The sequence below is a fragment of the Oratosquilla oratoria genome, chromosome 12 (assembly GCF_046742065.1).
Source record: "Oratosquilla oratoria isolate Oo_2021 chromosome 12, ASM4674206v1, whole genome shotgun sequence".
NCBI classification, from domain to species: domain Eukaryota; kingdom Metazoa; phylum Arthropoda; class Malacostraca; order Stomatopoda; family Squillidae; genus Oratosquilla; species Oratosquilla oratoria.
Genome location: NC_134788.1, coordinates 42,252,757 through 42,272,303, shown reverse-complemented (window position 1 = coordinate 42,272,303; position 19,547 = coordinate 42,252,757). Strand labels below are relative to the sequence as shown.

At 53.1% G+C, this 19,547-nt stretch overlaps 1 protein-coding gene across 17 annotated transcripts in view; it reads left to right on the top strand.

Annotated features, from left to right (window-relative positions):
• The window catches only part of LOC143031548 (ELAV-like protein 1), a 486,883-nt gene extending 471,035 nt beyond the window's left edge, over positions 1–15,848 (top strand). For all 17 annotated transcript variants that reach the window (XM_076195544.1, XM_076195556.1, XM_076195553.1 and 14 more), the window contains one exon: positions 506–15,848. In XM_076195544.1, coding sequence (XP_076051659.1) covers positions 506–818 — 313 coding nt within the window. In that variant the 3' untranslated portion in view covers positions 819–15,848. The remainder of the gene's footprint in view (positions 1–505) is intronic.
• The last annotated feature ends 3,699 nt before the right edge of the window (positions 15,849–19,547 follow it).

Sequence of the window (19,547 nt, the reverse complement as noted above, 5' to 3'; positions counted from 1 at the left end):
CCCTCTCCCGCCTCTTCCCCCCCCATGAGGGGGAGTGGGGTTGACCCACGGTGGGGGGGGGGAGGTTCGTCACCTACACAGGTTGCCGTTTGTGCTCCCGAGGAACAAGGCTGGGTGCCGCGCCTGAGCACAATGCTGAGGCGTGGCACTCAGTCTTGCTGTGTCCCACCTCAGCAATCTTACCCGTCTTCCCCCCATCCACCCCTGCCCCCCAGGGGTAGCGGCCGGGGGGGAGGGGGGGGGGAGACTGGTAAGTTGAGGGACGACACTGATGATTTTGGCTCGGGTTCTCCGGCGACCGCCTTCCCGCAAGGATGATGGTCCCGCGACGGGCGTCGTCCAGCCCTCTGGCTGCCGTTGATTTCGAGACGCCAAGGCGTGGGGCGAGCGCCCTTCCCCCCCATTTCTCCCCCACCCCCTTGTGTCTCTCCCCCCCCACTACCCCCCCAACTTTTACTCCATCTGGGGAAGGTGCGCTGCTAACTGAGGACGGCGTTTCCCGCAGGTATTCCCCGGTGTCGGGTGATAACCTGCTGGGGAACTCCCTCCTCCCCGCCAGTTCTAGCTGGTGTATATTCGTGTATAACCTGGCGCCCGAGACGGAGGAGAACATCCTGTGGCAGCTCTTCGGACCATTCGGCGCCGTTCAGAACGTCAAGGTGATCCGGGACCTTCAGACGAACAAATGCAAGGGCTTTGGCTTCGTCACCATGACCAACTACGACGAGGCCGTAGTCGCTATCCAGTCCCTCAACGGCTACACCCTGGGCAACCGCGTTCTTCAAGTCTCCTTCAAAACCAACAAACACAAGAGCTAAACTCCGCATCATCATATCCACCCCCCCCACCCTCCCACCACCTCCACCGCCACCTCCACCGCACTTGTCGGCGGCGGCCGCTGGGTGACGGCGGTGGCGGCGACGGCGGAGGAGGAGGAGGAAGCGGCCGTGGGGACGGGCGGGGGTGGGGGGAGGGGGGCACCGCCGCAGAGGGCCCCAACTAGTCATTACCATGTTCTCCCACGCCCTCCAAGTGCGCGTCCCGTCGAAGTCCACGAAGAACGAGAACGAGAAGAAGACGACGACGACGACGACGACCCCCCCCTGCCCCCTGCCCCCTCCTCGCGACCACTCCTACCATATCCTGAACCCTCGTCTTCGACCGCCGGCGTTGCCGTCGCCTCCGCCTCCGCCTCCTCATAGTCAGCCTCCTCCGGCGGACACCAAGTCAGTCTGTCCCCCCGGCGGACACCCAGTCAAGTCAGTCTGCCCCCCGGCGGACACCCAGTCAGTCAGTCACAGTCGCGGGAGTTCCAGTGCGGGTTGCCCGCCGACTTGAGGAGAAGAGTTGGTAACCCGCGGGGCGCGGCCGGCCGCCGAAACGAAGCAGCAAGTTACACACACACCGCCCACGAGACAACGACGTCGGTGGCTTTATGTCGGCTGCGGTGTCGGCGAGTGAGGGTGGGGGATTTAGCTACGACGTTGGCTGTGCGCAGCCCCCTCAACCCCCTTTCCCCCCACCATCCCTTCCCCCCTTCCTCTCCTTCCCCCCCTCCCCCTTAATATATATATGTATATTTGGAAAGTACGTGAAATCACTACAAAGACCACCTCCACCCACCCACCGAACCCCTCCATCCCGAGAATTTTTTAATGAAACGCTGCTGCAGAAGACGGCCAAGGATTCACTAGTTTTAACTAGTCTGATAAGTGAGGCTATATCAAAAGGTGCTAGTGGCACTAACGAGTAAGGCCCCCCCTCCCCCCTCCAACCCCCTCACACATACACACGTACACACACGCATACACATATAAACTCCCCCTCCACATCCCCCCCCCCCAAAAGGAGCCACGCCGAGATAGCGCGTGCAGCCCAAGGAGTAATAATGGATATCATAAACTTACTGTAAGTTTCCTCAAAAACGCGTCAAAATCGGTTGCGGTGGTCCTTCCCACCCTTTCCCTCCCTCTCCCCCCCCACCAACCAACTAACCCTATCAACCCCGATCCCTCACCCACCAACCCTGCGTGAGGTCTCAACTGCCCCCCCGCCTCCCCCAAACCTGGGCGAAAGCCCCCCCTAGAGGGCGGTGGGGGGGGCTGCTGCTGCTGTTGATGTGGCTGTTATGAATATTATTGCTATTATAATTATGATTATTATAATTATCCGCCACGTCCATGGATGTGTGGGCTTATCCGCCATGACCACGGATGGATGGCCGGCAGCGGCAGTAGCCCGTAGGCACGCGACCTCGGCTAACCCCTGTTGTACAACAGAAGGAGCTGCGTAGCGTCAGTGCGCGTGCGCAGACTGGGGGACCCGCGCGCATGCGTGCGCATGCGCAGCAAGGTCCTACCTCTCCGATCTCAAAGCGTAGTGTATCCGCAGGAATGACTACAAATTTATTTATTCCTATTTATCTTCTATTTAAAGGCGTCATGCTTGTATTTTTATTGTCTTTACTTACTAAGTGGAAGTGATCGTGGCCGCCACTCCCAAGGCGGCGGTGGTGGCCATGTCAGCACTTTACCAGTCAATGGGGTAAATTGTACTTTTTTTTTTGTTTTTACTTTTTTTTTTTTTTTGGAGTTTGATTTATTTCAAATTTTGTTTTGTTTTTCCTCATGTGCAGTAAACCTAGTTTATTTTTTCCTCTCGAGGTTGCCTACAATTAGAAAAAGCAAGAATTGCTTTAGTTGTGTATTGGATCCAGTTAGCTTAAGCTTGCCAACAGGAAAGATGTTGTTCCGTTTGACAAGTGTATTTCCTCCCCTCACAGTACCTAACCCTGAGTCGAACACTTATGTACTTTCCCATACTTATCCTGAGTCGACGACATGATCCATGTCGGAAGCCGTTTTAAGTTTTGCCTTGACTGGGAAAATAAATTTAGTTTCTTTAGTTAAGTTTGCATTTTTATTTGGTTATCACTTGTCTTTTCCTTTTGGTAGAAGACCCCACCACCACTACCACGTATCACCGAGGGACCTTCCAGGGTCCTTTCCTAACCACATCCTAACCCTTCTTCCCGTCCTTCGTGATCCTTCGACCCACATTCCCGTGAACGTCATGTTTACGCGCCACAAGCACCCCCCCCCCCACCACCCCTCGGACCTCAAACCTCAAACCCCAAAGCACTCAACCCTCAAATGCCCCCTCGTCCACATCAGCAAGGGAACCGCACGAGGACATCGCCATCACCACAGCTACTAGCGTCTCACCAATCTTTACCGATTATTACTACTACTACTACTACTACTGTTACTACTACTACGTTCATAAGCCAGCTTGATTATCTAACCTCCTTCGATATATTCACGGGGTTTACAAGTCCTCCAAACCAGGCCAGAGGGATTAAAGTGGTTCCCGGGAACTGGAGGGGAGGGAGGGAGGGAGGGTGAGCTCACGGTTCCGTTGGGGGACATTGTGGGGAGTGTTGGCGAAGGATACAGAGTCTCGTTTCTCTATGTACTTGTCGGTGTTGCCTGCTTTTTGAATATGCGTTGTAGTAGTGGTGGTGATGGAGATTGGGGAGGGAATGAAGGTGGCGAAGCGGAAGGAGGGAGAGGAGGAGGAGGACGAAGAAGAAGAAGAAGACGACGACGATGACGACACCCGGGCAGTGATGGAGAGAAGATGGAAGGTCAACGCGGAGGGTCAACCTCGGAGGGTCCCGCCCCTCCCCCTGCCGTCCCCTCACCCTCCCTCCTCCACCAAGACCCGCCTCTTCCAAAGGGAAGGGTCAACTCGTGCGGTGACCTCTGAGGCAGTGGGGACCCCTCGAGTGGTAGCCCCCCGTGGCTTCAAAGGTAATGCAGGTTTCACCTCCCCCCCCCACCCATTTTCCCCCATACCAGGTTCCCCTTCCCCAAACCTCCTCCCTCTAGCACCGCCCCTGTTTATAGAAAAGCATGAATTTTATTATTATTATTATTATACGTCTTGTTGGTAATATTTATTACCTTACTTGGTAGTAGTATTTATTATAATTACCCGAATTCTTTTATCCGCTCTTTTTACATTATGGTAATAACGTCAGCTTGGTCTGCTGCCAGTGTATCCTCCCCAGACCCAAAGATCCCCCATCCCCCAGTCCACAATCAACCCCTCATTCCTTCTCTCCCCACCATCCAGTCCTTGTACCATTCAGCCTTCTACCCTCCCCCCCCACGACACGTTTTCCGAGGATCTAGCCTTGGAAAAGAAAGAAAATTGGGGGGGAGGGGAGCAGGAAAGAAAAGCCAGACTGCCGAGGGCACTGCCCAGGTGTCCGGAACTGGCAAAGCGAACAGTTGCGGAATACTGGAGTCGGTGGCTCCTTCGACAGTCTCGAAGGTCTTTTTCGAGAAACCATTTTAGTTCGTTTCGTTTACATTTATCTTTGGTTGGTTTCCACCCTCTCCCCCGTGACTTTCCCCACACCCCATCCACCCCCATTCCCCCCCGGCCACCATGTGGCGGACATGCTTTGGTGAGCTTTTCTGTGTTTTTTTTTGCGTCTGTTTTTGGGGACCCCATTTAACGCGCAATATATAGATGCACACAAGCTAGTCTGTAAGGAGTCACAATAAATATCTACTTAAATATCCTTACATGCGACCCTCGAGGCTCCATAATAATAATAATAACTAATAATAATAATAAAGATAAATAAACTGCTCTTGTCTGTCGAGATAGAGGACAAAGACTTCCATGCAAACCTAAAGATATCTTGAAAAAAGCGTCTATTTTTGTACAGAAATTTAGATAAATGATGACCCCTAACTAACTAACTAACATTCCCACCAAGTTGAAGGTTAATTAAGCTAAGATTGTCTCAGTTACGGCCTTCCCGCGTGACCCGAGCCCCGGTCCACCCTCAGCTCCTTCCAGGCTCGTTCCCGGGTTTCCTGGAGTCGAAGAAAACGGGAATCGGGGGCGTCAATAGAGAATGGGATCGAGGCATTCGAGAGTTGGGATTAAAGATTGCAGGGACGTAATCCTACCGATGGAGGAGGAGGAATGGAGGTTTTTTTTTGGGGGGGGGGTGAAAGACGAGAGACCACACGGTGAAGACCCGGAAGGCGGGTCGCGACCCCCAACTCCTCCTCAGGATGAGCGTTACTCACGCGAACGAAGACCGAACCTCCTGTAGGGGGGATCATCGTCGTCGTCGGCGCGCGGGGCAGAAGACGAAGCTAGCTCTCTTTCTCTTTTTTTCTTTTTTTTTTTCTCTCTTTACATAGCAAGGGCGCGCGCTGCCGCTACCAGGAGACGCGTATCCCCCAGCCAACAGTATTACGACCTTTGGTGTCAACTTCCTCCTGCCCCCGCGTGGACCTAGAAGACTGGAGGGCGTGTGGCGCCCAGGACGAGGGCGCGCGGGCGGTTTCTGTCCGCGCGTTCGCGCCGGGGGCGCCCCCAGGAGCCAGCGGGGAACGAGCCGTGACTCCCGACGGACGAAGGCTGAGGGCAAGGGGGGGGGAACCTCTCGGGTCATTAGTATATAACCGCCGGAGCACCCGTTAAGACCAGACACGGTGTTTTTCTGTTCATAGAGGGTTTTAAACGGTTTTTGTCGGGTTTTGTAACAAAATAGAAGGTGGGTTTTGTTTGGGGGACATTCCGCCGACACTTCACCAGCGTGGAGGGTGGGCGGACGGGCGTGGAGGCGGTGCAGTCACCGTTGCGCCCATGAGGCGGGGGCGGTGTCGTGGTGACGCCGCCGCCGACCTGCGCTTCTTTCCTTGAATGGCGAGGCGGGACGGGGCGTCGGCTTCGGCCTCTTCCAGCTGAACGGGACAGTCGCTCCGGCCGAAGCCACCACAAGGGGGTCTCTCCAAGCCCTTCCCCCTGTTAGGGTGGCGGGGGCTTTTGTACCCTTTGTCCTGGCCGGGAATTCCCCGCCAAGGGTCACCGGCCGGGAGAAAGTGGTCTGAAGAGTTCGCGACCCTGCGGGGGATCAGGGCGGCGGTCCTGCATAGGGCTGGGGTCTCGGTCCAGGGGCACCTGGTTCAATCGAGGTCCTCCCGGCCCTGAGAGCTCTGCCCGGTGGGATTTGCCGCCTCAGGATCCAACTGGCGACGATCCCCGCCGGAGGCTCGAGTGACCCGAGTCGACTGTCCAGGTTGCTTGTAGTGCTGTGTAACTACGTATATATATGTACATGTATATATGCATGCGTTACAAGGTGGATTTGTGTGGACCGCAGCTACGTGTATACAATTGCCATGTTCTGGCGCGAACAAGATGGCCGCTGCACCCTCCTGCCTGCCTTCCCCTCCCCCTCTCCCGGGGAGTGCTTGCTCAGGGGGGACCCGGCCGACCCTCAGCGGGCCACCAGCAGGCCCCCAGCAGGCAGGCCGCCGCGGTCCGCCCTGCGCAGGCTAGCCCGACCTTCCCGCCCGCTTGCCTGCCTACTTGAAGTGCTGCCCGCACACGGCGAAAAGTCGTGCTAGGAGCCTAGCTCCCGCACGCGGCGAAAAGCCGTGCTAGGAGCCTAGCCCCCGCGCTAGAGCTGCTGCTGGCGGCAATCTAGCTAGCAGGGGGCTGTAGATTCTAGTTGGGTAGGAAAGGCGTCTTATTAGTTGGCTTGTTGAAACTTTAAATGTGATGGTATTTTTATGAAGAGTTTTATCCAGAAGAGAATAAAAAAAAAATACAAACAAACAGAAATACCCCCATCGCAAACCCCTCTATGGATAAATCAACGAAATAGTATAATATTAATATGCTGGTAACTTGTATTACTACACTATTGTTATATTTGATAGCTGTCGGACCCATGTGAGAGTATACATTCCTCTTTTCTCGATGATGATGATGATAATGATGATTGGGTTGCGTCTCTTTGGCACGATTGTCCAGCGAGCGAGCGAGCGGCCGGTGGGTCTTCCCCCCGCCAATACCGCCGCAAGATCCCTCCCCGAGGCTGGTGGTGGTGGAATGGGGCGCCGAACCCCTCCCCACCCCTTCCCTGCCCACGCGCGCGACCCACACCTCTTCTAATGATAATCATGGGCGGAGGCGTCAGTGATCCACGAGGTCCCAACGTTACTCAGCGGGCGCGGGGCCGCGTCAAGGATTCTCATTACCGGAGTTGCGCAACAAGGGCGGCCCCGCCGGGTCCTTCGGTGGCCCCAGCAGCAGGCGGGCTGCCGCTGAGTAGTCCTGGGGGTCGACGGGGCGTCACTGGCGTTGAGGGATGCGATCTCGCGTCCCCGCCGACAGATCTGAAGTGTGTGTGTGCGCGCGCGCGAGTGTTTGCTTGTGCAGGGGCGGAGCGGCCTCCGTCCCGCCCCGCCGCCGCCACCCCGGGGTGTGGCTCCACGACATCCATAACAGTAAGCAAGAAATTGACGATGACGGAGATGATCACGAAGAAGAAGAAAAATGACCTCAGCAGACTGCCCCAGAGTGGCAGGCCCGTCGCCCGGTCGAGCGAGCAGCAGCAGCAGCAACAAAAAGCGGGCAACCCGGACCGCACCACTTGCGGGTTCTCTGCTCAAACCAGTAGAGGAACCGCATCTTCTGCTGCTGCTTGTACCGTAGCCACTCACCGCTGACAAGTACTACTACTACTACTACTGCCGCGGTCCCTGCCCTGGTTCACGACGATGATGCTCGAGCCCTCGGGAGGGGCTGAACCGCCCTCCCCCCGCTTACCCCCTCACGGGGGGAGCAGAGGGCACCCCGCACAAACTCAAACGCGCAATCGTGAAACCCGACAGAGACGGGACCGAAATGAGCACCACAGTCGCGCGGTTGTTCATAGGACCGCCGCCATTACACCCTCCTCATCCCCCCCTCCCCCCTACGTACAGCCGCCATCATGTACGAAGGGCGGGCTGGGTGACGAAGGCACGCCCCACCCGTGGGCGTGGCTTAAAAACGAGGTCGGGCGGACTCGGGCTTGCCATGGGCGTGAGGGCTGACGAACAAGAATAAACGAGAGTTTTGTTTACTCGGAGAACAAGAAAAAAAAAAAAACTTGGAGAAAACAAACGAATAACGATTTAAAAAAAACATGACATAACGGCGGTGGTGACGTCACCGGTGGACCACCACCACCAACCACCACCACCACCTCCACTATTACCACCTCCACCATCACCACACCACCACCAGGCCGCGTGGCCGCCGCGACCACGCCGCAGCCGCTTGCGGTTCTGGCGGCACTCACGCGGTCCCTTGCGGCAACATTGCGAGATCCTTCATTGTGAGCCCAGTCTGTCAATGTGTTTGTCAATTAAGATGCATTAAGTTTGCATTTCACCACGTATCTAGTCTGGTGTGCCCATCGGCCCTTGGGCGGAGGTGCGACCGGCGCGCCCGCGGGCCGGGAGAGGAGCGGAGGGCCTCGAGGGGGGTGGGGGGTGAGAGGGACCTTCGGGGGGGAGGGGAAGGGGGTACGGGACTTGCGGGGTCGGAGGTCGATCGGTCGCGCGCGCGCCTACTGGAGGAGCTCTCCTCTTGCTCACGCGCCCGCGCCGCTGCCTCTTCCCCCGTCACCCCGCCCACGAATCCTCCGCCCAGAAGGTCCCTCTCCCCCCCCCCCGCCCACGCTGTCCCCGCTCCCAACCGCCCGGGGGGGCGTGGGTCGCGCAAGCGCCCAGCGCCGCGAGCAAACTAATAATTTGTCGCATATGATTGTACCTATTTGTCATCTTGTATATGATTCTAGTTTGACTATATTTAATATGATTATTCTCTTAGAAAGGGACGTGCGGAGGCCGAGGACGGAGACGTATCACGCTGCCAATGGACGTCAGGGTCCCGCGTCACTCCTCGCCGTACTCCACCTCTTCCACCTCTTCCACCTCCTCCACCACCTACCCTTCAGCCACGGTTTCAGGAGAGACCCTGCGGCGGTTGCCAGTAAGTCAACAGCGCCCTCCCGGCGGAGATGTGACGACCGACGGCTCGCGAGTCTCTGACTGCTGTGCGAAGGAGGAGGAAGAGGAGGGGAGGGAAGGGGGGGTTGGGGGGGACGGCGAAGGGGTGTCCCCACGCGAGGATCCTGACTCCCCTCCATTGGTATCCAAAAAGAAAACGGTGTGTGTTGTCCTATGGCGCGACTTTTCAGTTTTACAGTTGCTATGCTTTGACCTCTGGGCTGCCGATTCGCGGTCACCCCGCATTCAGCCGGCGACCGCGACCGTCAATCGGCGGGTGCGGTACTGGTTCAGACCGAGGAGTGCGGTCCCGTAGGAGGCCGGGAACTCCCTCGCCGGCACGTAAGACGTGTAGTAGTTGTTCGAGGGTGGCTTGCAATTCAACCTTTTCCGTCTCTGGTTTCATCGTCTCGTTTCTTGAGAGTCCTCCAGTGCTGCGATTGATCGCTCCTCGCGGGTTGACTGCTCAGTGGATGTGGGTTGTGGAAGCGACGGCATTTCGGGAGAGCTATTGCTATAATTAGGTATTTCTCACTGTTCGGTAGTGGCTTTGAATTTTCATCTTTTTCTATTTTTCGAGCCGATGCGGGTGCTCCCCTTGATACCATTCCGCCTCCGCACTCGACGATTTGACGGTTGCCGGCGCCAACATCGGAGAAGGGAGGAGACTCCTCCTGAAGACACAAAGACGCGTCGACGAAAGCGCGCGGGAAGATCCGCGCGCCATTTGACGGAGAGAAAGGCGCGGTTGACCTGCGGGTTTGGCGTGACCAGTCGCGGCCCTGTAGGGAATGGGCGTGCTTTGCGTGCCAGTGAGTTCGAGGCGCGTGCGCGTGCGTGGTCGCGCGCGCGCGGGGCCCGCGCGTCCCCCCGCACTTTATATGTAATGTAAACCTTTTCCTCTCTTTGTGTGTGTTGTAGCATATTAGGTTAAAATCGCCACCACGACCCTTCTCTCTCTATCCAGCTTGTCAGGGCCCCCCGCTGTTCTCTCTCTCCATTTTCCCAAGAGAAAAAAAAAATAATAAAATCCCAGAGCCGGACAGGGGGACAAGACCACGAATGGGCGCGCGCACCCGATCCCCCCAAAGTCAAAAGACCGCCCCCTCCCCACCCAACCCCCCCACCCCCAACCCCACCCAACCCACTCCAGGCCCTATCCGACCCACCTTTGTCAGCGGGTTGCTTACTATGCCTCTCTAGCCGACCCCTCCCCCCGAGAGGGTAGACCACTTCTGTTCGTGGGCCGCGGGAGTTCCTGAAGGGGGTGGGAGGGCGTTGTGAGAGGCTCTGGGTTCTTACCGTTGCCCTCACTGACGCCCTCACCCACCAAACTTCTCTTTCTCCCGACGCGGCCTCCGCCAGAACAGGCGAGGTGGGGGAGACCACTTCCCACGTCACGTGGCCGTTGTCAGTAATGGCGCCTCTGTCCTCCACCCCGCCAACCTCGAAAAGTGGGTGAAAAAAAAAAAGAATAAATCCACATTTCCTTCATTCTTCCTTCCAGCACTCCTCAGCCTCGACTCTTCGCCAGTCCCTCTTTGCGGCCACCCCATGCCGGCGAACTGTAAGGAACCCGCGCCGCAGTTCCTCCTTCCACTCCCCCCCCCCCCAGCCCGTACTCTGCGTCCCCATCACCACTATCCCCGTCCACGCCTTCCTTCACCTGCACCCCGGCTGCTGTGCTGTCTTCCCTCCCTTCCTCCCTTCCACCTCCTCCCAAGTTCGTCTGGCGTCCATATGATAAACCTCTTCCACTCCTCCAATCTGTTCTTCTGCCTTGTGGCGCTCTCGCCGCTAGTCCATGCTGGCACCGGTCGCCGCCGGCGCCGGCCCCAGGGGGTGGGGGGGTGGGGGGGCAACTGCGTGCGAGGTGACGAGAGGGCAAGATGAGGGGGGTGGCAACGTGGCTCCCGACAACTGGCCTTCGGGGGGGGGAGGGGGGAAGAGGTGTGCCGCCTGGATCAGTCTTATTCGCAGTTATGTATGTGGAAAGTTAAAAAAAAAAGAGATCTATAAATATATATATATATTGGATATACACACACATATATATATATATATGACATATAATATGGTGCCACTCTATTCTTGCAAGCTCTTTTTGCCCGATCATTCCGTGTTTTGTGTGTCTGTGTACCAGTGACTACATTGCGACTTGTTAAAGACCTCCAAAAGGGCGGTTACTCCTTCAAGGGCGGTTGCTTCTCTAAGGGCGGTCACTCCAGTTACCTCGAAACCCAAATGATGCAATAATACTAATGTCTTTTATCTGAACTCTTTTTAGTGTAGAGAAAGCCGTAGTAAACGTAATCGTCACTCAAAGGAGGCGAAAAGGAAAATGGTCGTATTAAGAGACAAAAAAAAAAAAAAAAAAAAAAAAAAAAATGGTAGAACAGATGAAGCTATTTTTTTCCACTGTCTCGGGCCACCATTCCCGGTATAGAAAACCTATTTTGTAAGTGTTACAGAGGAATTTTTGAGCAGATATATCAGGAGATGGTGGCCTGGGGCGTACCCGTGAGAGTGCTAAAACTTCAATGCGGACGCTACGGTCAGCAACCTGGATCAAACCAGAAGCGGACGCTACGGTCAGGGTCAGCGTTATATCCAGTCGTTCAGTACATCGCGCGCGCGGAAAGGTTGTTGCGACAGAGAGGAAACGACTCTGGAGAGGTTTTGATCGGATGCCAGGAGTCTAGGAAAAAAAGAAGAGAAAAAGAGAAGTCAGCCTTTGAAGTTGTTGCTGAACAGCACGACATCTCGAGCTAGCCTTGGAGTTGTTGCTGAACAGCACGACACCACGAGCTCGGCGGCTGTTAACGCGGTGATTTGATCGACTGTAGTCAGTCTCGTCGCACGGGCGGTCCGCACCGCCGCCACCCCGCAGCGGCCGCAGCTGCGGCGGTGGACAGGGACGTGTGTGTTACGTTGGACGACCCACAGGAATAAAAAAAAATATATATATATATACAAAAAATATATATAAAAATATTTCATATATGGTTAGACTGGCCATTCTGGTTACATATGCAATTGTTTAAAGACGTTTTTGTAAATCTCCTTAAATGATGAGTACCAACGCTTCGTACCATCAGTATCACTTGTCGGGATAGAGGCAAGAGGGCCCGGCTCGGGGCGCGGACCGCCCCAGAATCACCAGTGGCCCCCTAAGGTCGCCCGTCCGCCCCTCCCCCCCACCCACCTCCAACTGATCCCCCCCCCCCCCAAGTCACCCTCATCGGGAGCGAAGGCAACTCCCGGTTCGGTTTCCCTTCTGCAGGCCGAACGCTGCCCTTCTTCTCACGGAGGGCGTTGTCCTGGTGGTGCAGGAGTCGAACCGTGTCGCCAGGATCGTCCTCGCGTTCCTGACTGATCCTCCCCTCTCCCTCCACCCCTTCCGTGTTCCTTCTCATCCTCCCTCCTCTCCACACCACGACGATCGGTGTGAGTGGGGAAGTGTGCGCCCGCGCGCGCGCGGAGTAGCGACGGGGGGGACGGCGGCGGCGGCTGCGGTCATGGCGGGAGCTGCCGTGGCCCCTTGGCTGTGCGTCAGGAATGGCCGCCATAGGTTGTGCACTGTTACTGCTTGTAGCGTCCCGCCAGTCTCTGCGTGCCCGTGTCTGGTGTCTGTGTCTATGGTTTACTGCAGACACGCACACAGTCACTAGGTGTCTGTGTCTGTGTACGGTTTACGGTTTCGCTCTCTGCTCTTTCGCAAAGTGGATTCATCATCTCCTCCTCCTCCTCCTCCTCTCCCCCCGTCCTCACGCCTGACATATCTTCCCCTCCCCCCTCCCTCCCACCCCAACCATGTACTTGGAAGTCAGTACTTCAGTTTGTTTATTGCTTAACGCTGATCTACGGCAGCAGCAGCCTACACAAGAAGAAGAAGACCTTGGACAAATGCCACGACCTTGGAGGGAGAGAGAGAGAGAGAGAGAGAGAAAACGAGGTCACGCATACACCTGAACCGCGCCATCACGGGACCACCAACTCTTTTTAACAGTTCGTCAGAGCAGCTGATATCGTTTCGCCACAGCATTGGGCACCCGCACACACACACACCCGATCGCCACACTGGCGTCAAGTTTCCGTGCGTGTGTGTGTGACCGACCGACCGCCGGCTCGGACAGTGGGTACCCACAACATGCTGTGTGCGTACACGTATGTGTGACCAGCCTGTGAACCCGCGTTATGCTGCTGCTGCTGCTGCTGCTGCTTGTGCTATTGATGCTGCTAATGCTGCTGCGGACGCCAGACCAAGTCACAGTCAACTTTGCAAAGAGCAGTATAGAGTGCCCCCACCCCCCAACCCCCCCAACCCCCGTTTTCGTCTCTGAGATCTTTAGCACGTAAGTAACTTTTTCTCCTAATATTTATTACCATTATTATTTAGAGTAAATAATCCGAATATACAAAAGCCACCTAGAATCAGCGCTTCGGTCTGAGTTACTGGTAGTTCACTGTCTGCTCCTACTTCTCTTAATGTCAACTACTTAGTCACCCTGTTTGCTTGTTTACAACTTGTCCGAATGTAGTGCGCCGCTTATGGGTTTTGGAAATATAAAAAAAATTGGTTTTCTTGTCCGAACGTCGTCGTAGTATTTTATGGGTTGGATTTTGGTTATTTTAGTCTCTCCAAAGTACAATGCAGGAAATCTTATCTGTCTGTAACTACGTCGGGATCTAGACTATTGGCGTAACGCTGATGATGATAAATGAAGATAGTTTTAAATATGTAAGTGCTTAGGAAAAAAAAAAAGTCATTCGATTATAATTAAATTGGCTGCGAGCGTGATTTTTTTTTTTTTCGAGAGAAAAAAATGGCAACTGAAAACTGGCTACTGATGTAAAAGTAACCAACCACGATTCATCCCGTTTTCTGTTGAAAGGTTGTCGCCTCTTTCGTTGAGATCCATCTGAACCCCTTCGCTCTTTAACGCTCTTTAACTGGAATGGCCAAACTCTCTCCCATATTAATTTGGTTTAAGTCTTTGTATTGACCATAATATCTTTAAAGAAAAATAAAATAAACCAAAACATTATAACGCAAAGTTTTTAACGTTTGTAACGTTTATGTTCTATGCCAGAAAGGTTTGTCTCTATATACCATTTTCGACCCCAAAACGTTGAAACCGTTTTGGCTCCTTTCCCTTCCCCCCACCCCCAACCCCAGCCCCCTTCACCCCCCCCCCACCCCCGCCCCAGCTTCCATCATCACCACTTCTCTACAACTATACCAATGTTGTTCTTGTTACAACTACTTCACTGTTGTTACCGCTTTATTACGCAAGTCTCCTCCCCTCGCCCTTACCTCGTTCTTGAGTCCTTCTAACCCCAACCCGAGCCCACCGTTCACATCTTTCGTTCTGTCTCGCGTCTCATCCTGGTTGATCTCGTTTCGACCAGCCCCACTTTTGTCCTCCGTGGTTTGAACACTTTCTTGCCCGTCCTCCTCCTCTTCTCCAACCCCCCCCCCGCCCCCCCACACCCTCTCCTCCTCCCTCCCCAACCACCTCCTCCTCCCGGTTTCGTTTTGGTTCAAAGTCGCTGCTGTGACGGAAGCCCCCTTTCGATCAGGTGGGCTTCTGTCACTTTGGTGTGATCTGAACCTCTCGCCGCGGTGGGGAATTGTCCGGGTTGCCCCCGCCCACGCCCAAGGCCCGGGCGGGGGCGAGGTCGACCTGGCTACCGCCGCGGGGTCAGGTCAAGGTCATTTTGCCGTGACCTGATGCTCTCCCACAGCCTCAGGTCACCTCGCCCGGTGACTGTCGGCACTCTCGTATCGGGAAGCCAGGTCACCACGTTGTGATCTGCTTTCATATCGCGGGTTGAGTCAGTTACGCGTGACCTGTTTCCATCTCATGGCAGGTCGCCCGCTATTCTCCAAAAAAAAAAAAATGAAGAAAAAACGAAAAAAAAAATATATATTGTAATGATAACCCGAACAATCCAAAATGCCACTACCCTGTACTTCTGATGTTTCTTCTTCACTCTTTCAATGAGGCATATGTGATTTTGGCAAGGACCTGAACTTTTCCAGCCAAAGGTTGGCCAGGGAGCTCTCACAAGGCATAAGGGAACAAAAAGAAAAAAAAGAAAAAGAAAAACTTTTATAATGATTAACCAAACCAGGAGGTTGACCTGGTTTGCCGCTTCTGTGGACGTCTAGAGGTCAAAACTAGGTCGAAACGAAGATGTCTTCTTTTGACTTTTTGGAAATTCTGTTGTTGTTTTTTCTCAGTACCCCCCCCCCCCCCACCACTCCTCCCTCATCGTGACCAACAGTGACCCATAAGTAAGGGGGGAGTTCTGGAAGAAAGAAAAAAATAAATAAAAAATACGTGTTCCATGCCTTCAGCTAGACGGACTTTACCGAGATGGTGCAGATGTGGAGCGGTAACTCCCCTTGCGGTGACGTATTGAGTTGTTGCAAACTTCAGAGGCTTTCGGCAGAGGGGGGTGGGTCCCAGGGGTCGGAACCTGGTCACCCTCCCAGCCCCCTCGGCCGAACCGGGTAGATGTCATGACGTCATCGAGTCGGAGGGACCAAGCTTTTCTGCTGCAAAGGGTCATGACGTCACGGCGACGTCACGAAGTCCTTTTTTTTTATTATTATTATTATCTTTGGAGAGCACTCCATCTTCCCCCCTCCTCCTTCTCCTCCTCCTCACGCAGAATCATAGCGTTAAACTTGGCTTGATGCCAAATGAGCCAAAGATTCTTGACCAATTCAAAATCCCTCCGTCCCCCTCCCCTTCCCTCCCTCTCTCCCTCCCTCCCTCTGACTTTTTCCCGCCTCCGTTTCCCTTCCAACAAGTCCTTGACACGCCCCTGGCCAATTTTTGTACACAGCGATGCAGTTAATCTTGTTGTCGTTCCAAAGGTAGTTTTGGTTGTATTGCAATATTTGTACTTTTCCATGTTGAACCTTATACAATAAATTATTGCAAGACATGTTTAAAAAACCCCGACTTTCTTTCGTACTAACCTTTCCGGCCCTCAACTCACACCAAGTGATGCCAAGATGAGCTTGTGTGGCGCCTGCTTCGCTCTAACCAACACCTCTCGGTGCCCACGGGAGCCTCTCTCTATCTTAGACCGGTCGAAGTCTCCCAGCGCGGCCGGTTCGAGGAGTGCGCCCCCCCCCCCTGTGGGCAGCGAGGGGGGCCCGCAGCTACTTAATCTAACCCCGACCTGCCTGGGGGGGGGTAGGGGGGGATGAAACTTCACAATCTGTGGCGTTTGTAGCCAGGGGTAGACTCTTCAAAAAGTTAGCCCATTTGGGGTAATGGGATCTGATGACCTAGTCCTTCATGTGCCTTAACTACCCCCCCCCTACCCCCCACCACCGGCAGGCCCAAACGCGCAGTCTGGTCCTTCGCTCTTGTCTCCTCACTTAACCCATTCAACTCCGATGACAAGATGTCTTGTCATTTGGTCAAATAAAACAAAAAATCATAAAACACCAAAATGTTTGATCAAACACCAGAAAAATATGACGTCAGTCCTCGCTTCGCTGCGAGCGAAGCGAGGGCTGACGTCATATTTTTCTGGTGTTTGATCAAACATTTTGGTGTTTTTTGATTTTTTGTTTTATTTGACCAAATGACAAGACATCTTGTCATCGGAGTTGAATGGGTTAACGGCAACTAACACAAAAAACTTTCAGATTCAACTGACGGAGATTTTGCCACTTGTGTGTCTGAACAAAGTTCACTGCCCTTCGTGACACTCTGGTCAAGGATTCTGGTTTGAAGTGGGCCATAAGAATCAAAGTATATGTAAAGGGAATCTTTAAAATCTAATTGTATTCTAATCGAAAAGTGTCGGTATTAAGTTTATTTACACATTTTTCGTGAGGTGGGTTGTGTCGGATGAAGGGGGGTTGACACGGTCGAATGCGGTTCGACAGACACGTGTTTAAAGTGATGTGTGAACGGGGAATTTGGTTGTCGAACACGTTCGACAACCAAATACCCCGTTCACACATCACTTTAAACACGTCTGTCGAACCGCGTTCGACGAACCGTTAGACCTTCTCGAACTGATTCGCCCGAAATCTCCGTCAGCTCGATCTGATTGGACAACGGCCTGATCAGCTTTCCCTTCGCGTGTGCGGCCACACTTGTGACGTGACTACACGTGATGAACCGGGAACAGAAATTAGCGCAAACCACGGATCCAGTTAACCGGATACCGCGTACGCATTTGTGCGTAAAGTTAAAAAAGACTTCATGTCCGCCATACTTGAGCATCGCTTGGCGAACGAAACTGTTGTTTCCCTCGCCGGTAGTGCTCGTTTCATGGTATGTGGTGGTGACGTGGCACCAAGTGCGGCCGCACACTGGAAAGGACACTGCAAAGGACGCTTGCCCGTAGACCAGTGGTTCTTAACCTCGGGTACCTGTAGCCCCACGGGGTACGAAGCCTTAACCCTGGGGTTACGAGACATGATAGCCAATGTATCCACCATGAGAAAGCATAATGTGCATTCGTTGTACCCTCTTAATTGACATTTCTAATTTGAAATAAAATACCTTTGTTCAGTAATTGAATATGATAATTTATCAGTTAGGTTTGTATCCCAAATCCTTTTCATATGTTTGCATTGTATTTATACTGGGTAGGAGAAAAACACTTGAAATAAACGAGGGGTACAGGCACTGAAGAAGGTTAAGAACCGCTGTTGTAGATGGTGGTGGGAACGCCCTGGAGTTAGCGCTGCTGTGACAGTCACTCTCTCTATCTTCCTCCCCTTGGGCGTCACGTGACTGCTTCTCATGTGGTCACGGCTCGGGATCGGTGAATCAAGTCGACGGTGGAGCATCTCGAAAGTCATCGGCGAAGAAGGAAGTCCCCGAGTATTTTGTTGCCGAGATTCGGAGATTCCGTACCTCGGGAGAGTATCTTGACTAAGTGGGAATAATAGAGAAGGAATGCGAGCTGGGAGGGAATGAATTGCTCTAAATATACATCTTGAGTGAGAGTAATGGAAGTGCGTATTGGTTACAAAATATGGGGTCGGGCCTGTTAGGTTCATTAACGCACTAAATCTTAGACACAAGATTTTTTTTTTTTTTTTTTTTCCTCCAAGCTGGGGGTCTGCCTGCTTAAGGTCACGGCCCTGTTGGGACCGGGAATCTGAGCAAATTATACCTTCATATAAATCCACATTTGTAACTAAGGGTGTTGTCCTTATTTACATTTTCTATGTACTAGAGGGTTCGTCACTGTGTTGGACGTATTATACATTTTCGAGGTGCTCCACCGAAGACTTCGAAACAAGATTCATGGGAAACCAAAATCTGAGGTTGAAAATTTCAACCATGTCCAAGCTTGAAGCTTGTGGACTTTGGAGAAGTCAACTCGGACGTCGACGACGACGGCAACAACCAGGCGGTTGCCCACTCGCGGACGGAGACTCCCCAAGGTAGGTTGGTCACGTGATGGTAAGTCGTCTTGTGTAGCTTTTCGAATTCTGGCAGTTATGTTTTGATGGACATGGCCTGCGTGTGGATGTGTTTTAACCCATTCAACTCCGATGACAAGATGTCTTGTCATTTGGTCAAATAAAACAAAAAATCATAAAACACCAAAATGTTTGATCAAACACCAGAAAAATATGACGTCAGTCCTCGCTTCGCTCGCAGCGAAGCGAGGACTGACGTCATATTTTTCTGGTGTTTGATCAAACATTTTGGTGTTTTATGATTTTTTGTTTTATTTGACCAAATGACAAGACATCTTGTCATCGGAGTTGAATGGGTTAAGGATCTTAATACTAATGTCGATGAGTCGTGGAGAGATTTGAATTGAAAAGGAAGTGACAGCCAACACCGTATTCAAGAAATACGAGTACAAGTATACCTGGGCCAGGGTGGTAGGTGAGAGGGACATTGGAAGGGCATTAGTAGACTTTGCATTGGATTGGAAGTGTTCTACAAATAAGTGCATTCAGGTCAAGGCAATGCTTATGAGATTTAGTAGAAAGGGTGTTGAGAGTGGAGGGGGAAAGCCAAGGAAGATAGGGAAGTACCAAGTGTGAGCAAATCAAAAGACCAGTAATACCAGTCAAAAGCGAGTGAATTATGGGACTGGTGAGAATGGGACCCATAAATTGGTCTCGAGACACATTTCGGGGCTCATGACTTCCCTCCCACGTCACGTATGCATCATTGCGCTGGTGGTCATCTTATGTTGGTATCCACGGTGATGAACGAGCCTTCAAGGCAGCGCTTGATGCATCATTAATTCCCATTGATGCCGCCTTCCCAGTGCCTGCAGAGGACCTTCTTGTCTATACGACAAAAGCTTGTAGAAACACTCAATGAACTAAAGATAAATCGTATCCTCCGCCGCTTTCTTCCACTAGCAGAACAGACTCTTGAGGCCGCTCATCCGCTAAAGAACGGGGCATTCTTGCCTCGCACGTAGCTGTCTTTTGAATAATGGCGGGTACCCACATGCCCTTGTGCTCCCGTCAATATCGTACTATTTACTGGCTTGCCTTACCTATTTTACCTCTCTATTTCACACACACACACACACACACACACAGCGAACTGAAACCACTTGCATTTTGAAGAATCGACACCAGTGCCTATATTTGCTTCAGTTTTTCCCCAGAACACGTTTAAGATAAGATCCCCAACTAAGTCTTGATGT